Genomic DNA, 12,092 nt, shown 5'->3' with positions numbered 1-12,092 from the left:
AAAAGAGAAGTAACAGTAACTATTTTACACATACATGGAAGTCTGCTTAAAAATCACTGTAATTCTGTAAAATTAACAGCTCTCTCTGGGGCATAACTTTCAATGTCCAAACCATACCATGCTGTATACGGGTATCAGATGTGTTCCAACCAGTTCTTTATATGTATATTTACATAGCTCCAAAGAGCAGAGTGGCAGATTTAACAAAGGCCCAGTATGTTCCAGGTATAAAGAGAGAACACGATGGAATGCAATCTCCAGAAGAAGTTTTACAAGAGAAAGCAAATACAACCTTTGACGGTAAAGCTTCTTAGAAATGCAATGACCTTGACTTGATACAATGAGGAACTCAGGCCCTGCATGCTCTGCATCGGCTCTGAGAGATGCAGAATGTCAACCACAGCTCATTTTTTTTTCTGCCACTATGGGTTTTACAGTGCTCCTACAATATCCAGTTCAACAGAAAAAAATTGGTGGTAGATGAAAGAAGAGCTGATGCTACAGATATAGCTCAATGCTGTTTCCATTAGAGGTACTGATAACAAATATAATGTCACTGAAGAAAGCTCAATTTATGGAAAGTAATTTCATGTGTGTTGATACATTGGCTAAACACAGTCAACAGGGAAAAATACACAGCTGTGTTTTCCATTTTGATAAAGAAATTTGAGAACGAGTTCTGAGATTTCTAAAAAAACATCCTTTTTTGTATATTTTATGCTAATATTTCATCAAAAATCTTTGATAAACACCTTGAGAACTCACTGGGACTAGCAACCACTGCCATCAAACCAGCACAGTGTGTTAGTTCCGCAGAAGGTTGGACATCCATAATCCAGGTATTACCAAAGATGAAAAGCATTATGTTTTGTTCACCGATGGATCCTGTCGTGTTGTAGGAAACCATCCAAAGTGGAAGGCTGCATTATGCAGTCCCACTTAGCAGCTCACGAAAGCCATGGGAGGAAAAGGTGAGTTCAGTCAATTTGTAGAGGTGAAAACTCTCCAGCTGGCCCAGAAATTTGCTGAGAAGCAGCCAGCACTCTGTGCTGATGAATGGTGAATGAAACACTCATGAATGATGGCAGTTTCTTTGTGGGGGTGGCTACAGCAATAGAGTTAGAGCAGCTGGCAGTGCAGAGGTAAACCTGTCTAGGCTGCTGCATTGTGGCAAGTCATGGCAACCCACAAACTCCTGGAAGGGTTGATATAATGGACTATTTGCACTGAGGGTGTTGGGTGCAAGGACATGGAAACTTTGGGATGAAAATTTAGCAGAAGCCACTGGCAGTGTTTGCACCAGAAGGCAACCACCCTGGTCCTACTCAAAGAGCCTACAAACTTTGGGAGGACATAAAGTCCCCAGAGTGCATGCAGGGAAGTAGGTGGGGAAGACAGCGTGAGTTGCTCCTTCCTTGGGAAAAGGCAAATCCATCTGTGGGACTGTCTTTGCCCAAGGATCTGAGTGCATTACAGGAGTGATGCAAAAAAGTTGGGGAAATCTGGTGTGTGCCTTTAGGAGATTTAACACTGGGTCAAACTAATCTGTGGTCTGAGTTGTATGTTGTAGGAAAATACTGCCGAGCCAATGACAGGTCAACTTTCCAAGACACAGAGAACTTAAACTGCAAGTCTAACTACCCTAAAAATGGAATATTATCAGTATTACTGCCAAGAATAGATATCATGTGACTAAGCTTTCCACTGCAATGGAAAGGTAAGTTTTGCTTTGTTTAGTTAGTAACTCTTTAACACAGAAAGCTGCAGGCAGAGGCAGAAGACAATATAGAATCACAGGCTGCTTGTAATAGAAACAGATATATCAGTACAGGTTGCACAGAGAGGCCATGGGGTCACGTGTACACAGAATATTGTGTACTGTGTAGATATTCTATCAGCAAAGACAAGAAATAAATGTGTCTCAAGACCTTGTGTACCTAAGAAACAAAGAAATTACGCCATTTAGACAACTGCTGTCATTTTTTTTTCCAGCTTTTCACTGAGATCGACAGTTGGAAGCCCTTGACCATGGGAGCTGTCACCTTGCTCTCTAATTCCTGCTTTGAGACAGAAAAGTGGGTGTCAGAAAGTGGGTGAGCAGAAATTTCCCTGTGGCAGTTTGGGCCTGTGGCTTCCTGTCCTTTTGCTGAGCACTCTGAAAAAGTCCTATCTGTTTTCTCTACAATCCTTTTTATTTCTTTATGAAAGAAAATAGTTCCTTTTTTTTTAAACTCTAAGTTCAGCTCCCTCCTTCTCTCCTCGTTTGCCATGCACTGCAAACACCATTTTAGTGGCTCTCCTCTGGACTCGTTTATTGAAATGTAACAGAATCCTGGTGGGAAGGTTCAACCTCTACTGCCATACCACCAACATTTGCCTCTGATGATGTGTGCCAATACTTAAAACAGGAGGCATTACCTTCAGAGCAGCCCTCACAGTTGCAGTCTCTCAGTGAGAAGCCAATGCTGGCTATATTTTTGCTAACACAGCACTTCTTGGGATGGGTAATAAATAAAGCCTTGCTGGGGCTGCAGGTTTTATCCAAGTGTCTCCTATGCTACGTCAACAGGTCTAGAACCTGTAAAATGCACAGTTAAGAGGTAGTAAGAATGGACAAAACACACAACATGCTAGAAAGCTTTTTATTTTTCTTAATGAATTGAGGTTCTTCTTATATGTAAAATACCACTATTGCTTTACATGGCACACAGGCTAAATGAGAATGCTTAGCTTCATGGGCAAAGGCACTGCTTTGAAATGCTTGGTTCCTCACTTAATGACAAGTGAGAGTCGGCTGCTGCACACAGATAAAATAAACAGCTGGTAAAAACAGGAGAGCTGCAGCTACTGCTGTGTGAGATGTCTCCGTGGCTCTCACTGCAGTTGCACAGATGAAAGCAACCTCAGTGTCTGGAAGCACCTATGAAATACCGAGTGCACGCTGTGCAAGGATTCTATCTGTACTACTCAAACCAAAGGAAAAAGTAAGTGGAAGGTCCACTAACAGAGGAGTAACAATCCAGTAAAACTGGATTTACAAAAAGTGCCTGCCCCACCTTGGGAAACCTCTCTACTGGTCCATTTTTGCTTAACAGAACCACACACATTCCATTTGAGCAGGATACTTCCACCAGCCAATTGTGAATAGCAATAGACTGCAATAGCTAGAATTGGTACTTACAAAACATTTCTCAAATGGAAGCTGCACTTTCTCTCTGGCTGGTGGTGTAGCACAGTGCTCTTCCCATGTACTACCAGCCATCTCCATCAGAGCACAGTGCTATCTACAAGATTTCTGCTTTGCCTATAAACATCATTTTGAGGTCCAATGACCTTTATTATCTGTTATTTTCCTCATTTTGTTCCCTTTTGAAAAATGAAAGCAGAAATGCAGGAAAAATTCCTTTGAACTAGTGGGACAATCCACTTAACTGACGTGGAAGCATGAAAGCCTTTTCAGTACATTCCCTAGCAAAGCATCACAGTCTAGTAACTAGTCTGTTAGTTGAACATCTGAGTAATACCCAAAAGATATGTGCATCAGTCAGACTAAATTGACCCTTCGAAGGATGAGGAAAAGCTTCCTTTGTTTCTTTCACCACCATACAAACATGGTGCCTCTCTTAGTACAGGCCCACTGAGATTGCTAGGAAAAGCAGCTGGTTCTCACAGAGAATTATTACTGAGTACTGACTGCATCAAAAAACTCGAATATTCACAAATTGCTGTTTGAAAAGGGAAGTTTTTCCTAGGGAATTGCAGAGTTTGTGCACAGTCTACAACTCACACACTGTAGATGAGCAGTAGTTTCTGCAATCAGAGGCAAGCACTGAGCTGAACAAAAAATGATCAGTAAAAACAGAAATGCAGCACAGATTACAGCTTTGTTACATTTGTAGATGTTAAACTTTGATGACCTCCTTCCCCAGAACTCCAAAGAGAATTCTGACTTAATTCACTATTTCGGAGCAAAGCTTTGCCTTTCAAATCTCCAGTGCAGCGTCCAGTATTGTCCTGTCACCACAGTTACACTGAGAACTGAATCCAAGGATAACTTCATTTGCCTTGCTCCCATCAGTGCCCGAATAAGAGGATAAATATTGCTTGTGTTTCAAAGCCCAAACATCAAGTAAACAGCAAGAATCATAGAAGAAAGCTGAGGACTGAGTTCTGAAGGGATGTTCTTCCCCACAGACTTTCCTTTTTCTTTTGAGCTCACCAGTCTTTGGATTTCTCTGTATACTAGTATACAATTTTCCAGTGAGTTGGCTGCTCACAGTTTTTCTCTTTTTCACCACAAAATCGATTGTAAGTTGTTTTTGGATCAAATCCCAAGATCTCCCTTTCCTCATGAATCCGGAAGGAAAATGTTGAAACCGAGGTGCCTATAAAATACCTGTGGAAAAAAATCAGAATGGGTTTCTGAAGCTCATTTGCTTTTCAAACACAAGTAACAGATTTCAGTCCAATGAATTTTAGTAAGAGATTTGCAAACAACTGTATCTGGGTCAAAAACAATATTCAGGTTTGTGACAGTAAAATCAGGCCCAAAGAAAATCAAATTCACTACCTAGCATGTGCACAGATCCACTGGTCAATCACAGCCATTCCCCCATCTTTGTACAGTTCTAGCTCCTCCCAGGTAGGTTCAAACCTCACCATCTCAGGCACCAGTTTCTTGAGCAATTCAATCTCTGAAACAGAGAAAAACAAACATTTATGTTAGAAAGTGCAATCTGCTGCTGTCGTAAAATTTCAGTGTTCAAAGAAGCTTTGGGTGAACAGATACAAAGCAAGCAAATCCAAAATCTACTGATGTACAACACATCTGACAAACATCAGAGTACACTAAGCAAGGGCTGCAGCCAGTAAGGCAGACATGGTGTAAGGTGGACAAATACTGCAGGTGAAGGAAACCTGCATGAGGTATAATGCACACAGCTACTAGTCTCCTCATTTCTACAGGGAAGCTGCAATGACAGAAAACCTAAGATAAATTCACAGTTCCTTGCAGGGGTATTCTTACACTCTGTATTTAAACACATCCCTAGATAGCACTGGAAAGGAGGTGCAACCCTGGGGGAAACCCCAGCACTGGGAGATTTCGCAGCCAGGGCCACCCCAGATGGTTGTTGAAGACAGACAAATGGGTGGCTGGGTAGGAGACTTCAGAGATCTCTTCCCAGCAGCTTGCAAGACCTTCTGAAAAGCAAAGAAAGAAGGAAGGGTAGAAGGAAGATGAAGAGGAATAGGCAAAGATGGCATGTTACTTATCAAATGCTGCAGTTGGACTTGATGATCTTTAAGGACCTGAGCTATTCTATGACTCTAAATTCCCAATTGTAGAGCCTGTCAGAGTCCCTGTGAGAAATGCCTAACAAATGTTTTGACACTGTAATGGAAATGCTAAGTCAAAGCTTGAAGCAGTGACTGTGCACCTAGCAGAAAAGCAGGGCCAACCCAGGGGAGCTCAGGAGTCACCTGAGTGACCACAAGGGCTGGAGCCAGGATCCACCACTTTCCAGACCTCATTGAAGGGTTGGCAGTGGAGCCCAAGGCATCTCTCTGGAGATTCCTGTATACCTGACGCCTTCTCAAGGTGAGAAGCTCCTTTTCCTTACTTCTCTGCCTACTGCTGTTGTGTTTGTGCAAATCCTCATTCCCTGTAGCCTGGGATCCTGCTGCTCTGCGCATTGTTGTGCTTCCCCTTGTGTTACAGATACCAACTACAGATGTTTGAAGGAAACAGCTAGCTGTCCAATCCTGTTCATGTTCAATATGAACATATGAAGTGTAGCACATGAATTCTTATAAAAGTTGTTTATAAAAACAAAACAATGCTGTGCTCATTCTCAAAAGTCACTGATCCTAAAATGATTATTATTTGCCTACCATCCTCAACAGCATCAGTGGCTATGAAAACTCTGTCAAGTTTATGCGTTTTCAAGAGGCTGTGGATCTTCTTTGCTGCTCCATGCAGGGAAGGCACATCTTCTCTGTGACCCCAGATGAAATCTTTCCTTCTGAGATGAACCCCAAGGTATGGACCACCTAAAGCTGTGCCCATCTTAACCTAAGAGAGAAAGATCAATACATTTTAAAACTTAAAAAGAGTGCCATTATTCATTCACACTGTAAAGGCCTGGGAATTCTAATGCATAATCTCTGGATAAGGCATTGATAGCTGAAGAAAGTAATTTTAAGGCATGGATTTGTAGCATTTTGACTTTTGGAGGCCTGAGTCATACAAGACAAATTAGGGTGCAAAATCTTTGTAAGCAAAAAAAATCCTCTCCTTGACCAAACCCAGAACTGGCAGTTTGCAGCTGAACTTTACAACCAGAGATGATGCTAAAGACAAGAAGAGATCTAAGTTTCCTTCAATGAAACAAGGGCAACAGAAATCTAACAGCCAGATCAGCCAGCTGCATCTCAACACCTTCCAGTAACTCACGTCAAACAAACAGGAGAGAGTATTAACATATATGTCCACTGCAATCTGAGCAAGGACAGTGAGATTCATGCATATCTTCCAATATTCCCTGCAGTGTACAGCAAATGAAAGCAATTTATCCCATTACGGGAAGCTAACTGTTACAGTTTTACCTTCATCTGTGTCCAGTCCTCATTGTAATGAGTCCTGTCTGCCTCATCCGTGGATTGAAGGTGCTTGTTTCGAAACTCATCTCCTGCTACACGGAGGTGTTTAGCAAACACCATGCTTCGACGAGTCTGTTGGAATAAGAGCAGATGCTGAATCAGAAAGGAGAGCTAAAAATGACTAAGTGCCAACAGCTTCATGAACAAGGAGCTCTCAGAATAGTCTTCTAGTATCCTTAAAGAGATCAATACTGGCTCTCTAATCTCATCCCAAATCTTCTAGCAAAACTTCATATTAAATGAGGATGTACGTACTGTCATTCAGGGACAGACTTTCTCCTTCTTTCTGTATAATGTCAACACAATTTGATTCTGTTGAAACATTAATTACCTTGCCCTAGATGTGATGAAGCAAAAAGAAGCATTGCAGAAATGTGCAAACACAACCTATGGCAGTACAATGCACTGGGGAGAACAACAAACAGCCTCGAATGCATGCCCATATGAAACACTTTTAAACTTCATCCTGATACGTGTGCAGCTGTCATGTCATGTCACACACACTGCCTAAGTGCCAAACAGGTTTTTTCTGGGTGCAGAGCATTCCTCTGACAGCAGACATTCTGCTCATTACTCATTACTCATTTTGCAAAGGCATATCCAAAAGAGAACACACAAACTGACACACTTTCTAAAGTGGATGATCTCTGTATTTGCTTATTCTATTACATGGAGTACTTCAAATCTGCATGTATGATATTGTCCTTTCTAACTAAATAGTTTTGCTTCTTGGGTTTTGCTTCTTCTTTCTTTTCATCAGGAAAGAAATAAACAACAGAGACCCTTCTCAGAGGCACGGTGAAAATGGCAAGAGACCATGGGCCCAAGCTGCTGCAAGGCAACTTCTGTTTGGACATAAGGTCAAACTTTTTATTGGCAAGAGCAGCAAAGTTGTGGGATGGGCCCCAGAGAGGTGACAGGTCTCCAGCCATGGGGACCTTCCACCCTCAACAGGACACAGCCCAGAACAGTCAGATCTAGTTCTGGAGTGTACTGTCAAGGCAGAGCCAACTGGGCACATCCCAGCCTAAATTTTTCTGTGGCTGTAAGTTTGAGAAAACAAAACTAGTACCAGTTATGTTCTCTTTGTGAACACAAATCAAATGAACAGCACAGATCATCTAATTCTCTGAGGTCATCCTCCCAGTGTGGTAAAACCAAATTCAAAAATACAGCATTTTGCCAAGGTATTCCTGGACAAAGTTGTTCAGACCACTTATTTTCAGGCTACTCTGCTCCCTGACCTGGAAGTCTAGGAAGAGGAGCAGAATAAACCCCCCACACTTCAGGAGGAAATAGTTATGACCTCCTTGTGGAATGACACAAGTCCATGGGGCCAGATGAGGTCAACCCAGGGGTGCTGGAAGTGACTGCCAAGCCACCTTCCACTATCTATCAGCAGTTTAGGAGGATGGGTAAGTCCCAGACGACTGGAGACTTGACAGTGTGACACTCATCTACAAGAAGAGACAGTAGGAGAATCCAGGGAGCTAAAGGCCAGTGTCAGGGAAGGTTATCAAACAGATCAGCTTGAGTGCAGTCACACAGCAAGCACGGGATGATGACAGGACCAGGCCCAACAAGCATGGGTTCATGAAAGGCAGGTCCTACTTGACCAACCTGACCTGCTGACTGAGCGCAGATGAGGGAAAGGCTGTGACCCAGACTTTAGGGGAGCCTTTGACTCTGCCTCCCCTAGAAAAGCTGGCAGCCCATGGTTTGGACAGGTGTACTCTTTGCTGGGTGAAGAACTGGCTGGAGGGCTGGGCCCAGTGGGTGGTGGCGAACACAGATAAATCCAGCCGATGACCAGCTTCTCAGAATGGCGTTTCTCAGTCAATATTGTGGCCAGCCACGTTTAGTATCTTTATTGATGACCTAGATGAAGAGATTGAGTGCACCCCCATTAAGTTTGCAGATGATACCAAGTTGGAAGGAAACGCTGATCTTCTGGAGGATAGCAAGGGCCTTCAGAGGGATCTCGATAAGCTGGATCACTGGGCTGAGGCCAATGGGATGAGGTTCAACAAGGCCAAGTGCCAGGTCCTGCACTTTGGCCACAACAACCCCAGGTAATGCCACAGGCTTGGGGATGAGTGGCTGGAAGACTGCACTGAGGAAATGGGCCTGGCAGTGCTGATCAACACTCAGCTGAACACGAGCCAGCAGTGCCCAGGTGGCCAAGAGGGCCAACGGCATCCTGGCCTGCATTAGAAATGGTGCAGCCAGCAGGAGCAGGGAGTGATCACCCCTCTGTACTCAGCTCTGGGGAGGCCGCACCTCGAGTGCTGTGTTCAGTGCTGGGCCCCTCACTACCAGAAAGACACGGAGGCCATGGAATGAGAAAGGCAACAAAACTGCGAGGGGTCTGCAGCACAAATGTTATTGGAGGAGGAGTGGCTGAGGGAGCTGGGGTTGTTCAGTGTAGAGAAAAGGAGTCTGAGAGGGGACCTTATTGCTCTCTACTGCTGCCTGAAAGGAGGCTATGGTTAGGTAGAGGCTGGCCTCTTCTTCCATGTAACTAGCAACAGGATGAGAGAATAGCCTCAAGTTATGCCAGAGGAGATTCAGACTGGATGTCAGGAATAAATTCTTCTCTGAGTGGTCAGGCACTGGAATAGGCTGCCCAGAGAGGAGTCGTCACCCCTGGAGGTATTCAAGAAACATTCAGATGTTGTACAGAGGGACATGGTTTAGAGGAAGATATTGGTGATCTACACAACTGGTTTCAGAACATCACGAGAGAGCCACTTCCTCTCTAAAATTTAAATTATATCAAGCACATCTTTTCTATTTTCCAATGGCCGAACCTTTACCTTTGTTATAATATTATTAAAACATTATTATTAAAATATTATTGGGTGGGGTATCCTAAAGTGCTCGGTGTTTTGTTTTGTTTTTTTTACCTTGAAACCTGTAGGAATTTTGCAATCAGACAGAAAGAAAGTTAGGATGATACTGAGCACTTTCAGGAACTCTTTTGAAACATCCCATCTTGAGGCTGACTAGAATTTAGACAAAGGCAGTTCTGTTCTGGTTGCAGAAGCGTTGTATGGGGGAGGTCCTTCTAAATACAGCTTCCTAGAGCTCTAGATCTTTGGGGAGAAAACATGCAAACACATTAATCACATTAACCCACAGCAGCCTGAAGACCACCTTTAGCAAATGCTGCTGAAAAAAATGTTACTTTCAAGAAAAAAAAAATCCAAGGCAAAACAGAAGCAGGTATTGGTCACCAACTTTTTTTTTTTAATCAAAACCAAGTAGCAAATCTAGAGAAGCTAACTGCAGAATACTCACATTCCAATAATCTTTCCCTCCATAGTGGTCATGAAGAAGGTTTTCAGCTCTGTCCAACATCACTGACCTATTAAAAATTGTAAAACTGAGTGTAGTTCCCTTAGGAACAGAATTCACATTATGATGTTTCTTTATACAGATGCCAGGATAAAGCACAGCCTATGATCTACTTGGAAATAGAGTATGGGGAATAAGGGATACATCTATGACGTATAAATTACGACCCAGAGCCTGCTGAGGAGAGAACAGAATAATGGTGTTGTGTGTTGCTGCTTTCTCCCTTAATAAATGTTACTCTTCGGGGTGATAACTAAACACAAACAAGCGATAACAATCCCTTGTATAGTCCTCAGAGTAGTTGCTACTGTAGAAATAAGATTGCCAACAGGGAGAATGATCCAAAGGGGAGAAGTAAGCAGCGATATGACAGCACAAGAGAAAAACCAGAGAAGGTGGTTTCCATGCGTGTAATAAAGCACCCTACAGTAAACAGATTGAAGAATATACAGATGCTAGAAAAGCATATTAGTAAAGAAGCAGAAATTTTAAATTGCTTTTTTTTTGCTGACATGAAAACAGCCTATGTTTTCCTTAAGTTCTTTGTACACCGGGAATTCAATTGCAATGTCCAAGATCTATGAAGCGGAGAAGATCCTGAGAGTTTGGAGCATCCAAGAATACACAGGATGAAGACTTGGTGAGTGCTCTGAGCAAACTGAGTATGAGTGAACACACAAAGAAATGCTTCTGCAGAAGGGAGATCAAAGTTATTATCTGAATTTTCTTCTACTTAAAATGACAGGAAGCAAATAACCCGCCAGATTTAGATTAACACTGTTCCAAATCAGCTAGGCACTTGCATGTACAGCTACAAAACAGACAATAAACTGTGAAAACAGTCTATAAACTGTGCTGGTGGAGAAGAATCACTGCATTTAAGAGAAAGCTTAGAGGTGAATCAGATTGATAATCATCTGGTGAAGCTACTACAGTTAAATTCAACTTTTAAAAGGGGATCTATAAAAAATAATGAAGTTGTGCCCAAGTGAAGAAAACTGACAGGCTCACAAGCTCCATGGGGTTAAACAGAAAAAAAACTGTAAGGAAAGCTATAAAGAATTTTGGCAACAAGAGATAAAGGCTTCACTTAAATGAAAAGCCTTCCTTCCAATACAAAGAAAAAGAAAACCAAAAGCTTAACAATCATTAGACATGACAACATCTTAAGAGAAATAAAAAGCGTAATTTTTTTTGTAGCTGTGTGGTAGGTGGAATAGCTGGGAAGATCCCATGCAGGAACTTCTTTACACAGCAAACTCATCAGAGGACACACTGAACCAAAGTGTCAAAGGGAATGTATAGCTACAGGACAGCTAGGACAAGTGAACTAATGTATGGCCAAGCCATTCAACCAAGGGCGAAGCAGCAGTGCCTACAATTCTGGTATATGCCTTCTTGCTTAAATGGTGTCAGTATCAGAGGCCTGCAATGAGGTCAGTCTGATGCTAATCTTCTAAAAACGTGCTTTGGAGAGGTCTGTGATGCAACACAGTGGTAAGCTTGATGTCAGTACTGGACAACACAGTAGCAACTATTACAAAAACACAGAAAGGATAGCTAGATAAACTGTAAAAAGGGACCTCTGAATTAGAGAATATATACTTTGGACACGACAAGCCTGCATATGCATACAGACATATGCTTACAGGGGGGAAGACAGGCTAGAGAGCAGCCCTGTGCAAAGGGATCTGGGGTTTTTGGATGACAGAGTTGAACCTGAGCCAGCAGCATGCCTGGGCAGCCAGAAGGGCCAACTGTACACTGAGGTGCACCAGACCCAGCACTGCCAGCTGGGAGAAGGAAGGCAATGTCCCCCTGGTGCAGCCTCACCTGGAGCACTGGGGGCAGGTCGGGTGCCAGAGTATGAGAAGGACATAGAGCTATTGGAGAGCATCCAAAGGAGGGCTGCAAAGATGCTGAAGGATCTGGAGGGCAACGTGTGTGAGGGGTGACTGAGATCCATGGTTTGTTCAGCCCAGAGCAGAGGAGGCTGAGGGGAGGAATCACAGTGGCCTAAAGCTTCCTGGTGAGGGGAGCAGAGGAGCAGGCACTGATTTGAACTGGTTGAGAGC

At 43.0% G+C, this 12,092-nt stretch overlaps 1 protein-coding gene across 3 annotated transcripts in view; it reads right to left on the bottom strand.

Moving 5' to 3' along the window:
• Positions 1–2,628: 2,628 nt before the first annotated feature.
• Positions 2,629–12,092, bottom strand: part of POFUT2 (protein O-fucosyltransferase 2) — an 18,985-nt gene continuing 9,521 nt past the window's right edge. For all 3 annotated transcript variants that reach the window (XM_048952632.1, XM_048952631.1, XM_048952634.1), the window contains exons 7-11: positions 9,961–10,027; positions 6,607–6,732; positions 5,893–6,073; positions 4,571–4,694; positions 2,629–4,396 (exon numbers count right to left, since the gene is read on the bottom strand). In XM_048952632.1, the coding sequence (XP_048808589.1) occupies positions 4,243–4,396; positions 4,571–4,694; positions 5,893–6,073; positions 6,607–6,732; positions 9,961–10,027 (652 nt within the window). In that variant the 3' untranslated portion in view covers positions 2,629–4,242. The remainder of the gene's footprint in view (positions 4,397–4,570; positions 4,695–5,892; positions 6,074–6,606; positions 6,733–9,960; positions 10,028–12,092) is intronic.

This window comes from Lagopus muta, chromosome 8, assembly GCF_023343835.1.
Source record: "Lagopus muta isolate bLagMut1 chromosome 8, bLagMut1 primary, whole genome shotgun sequence".
NCBI lineage: Eukaryota > Metazoa > Chordata > Aves > Galliformes > Phasianidae > Lagopus > Lagopus muta.
This window is presented reverse-complemented; position numbering and strand designations above follow the sequence as displayed.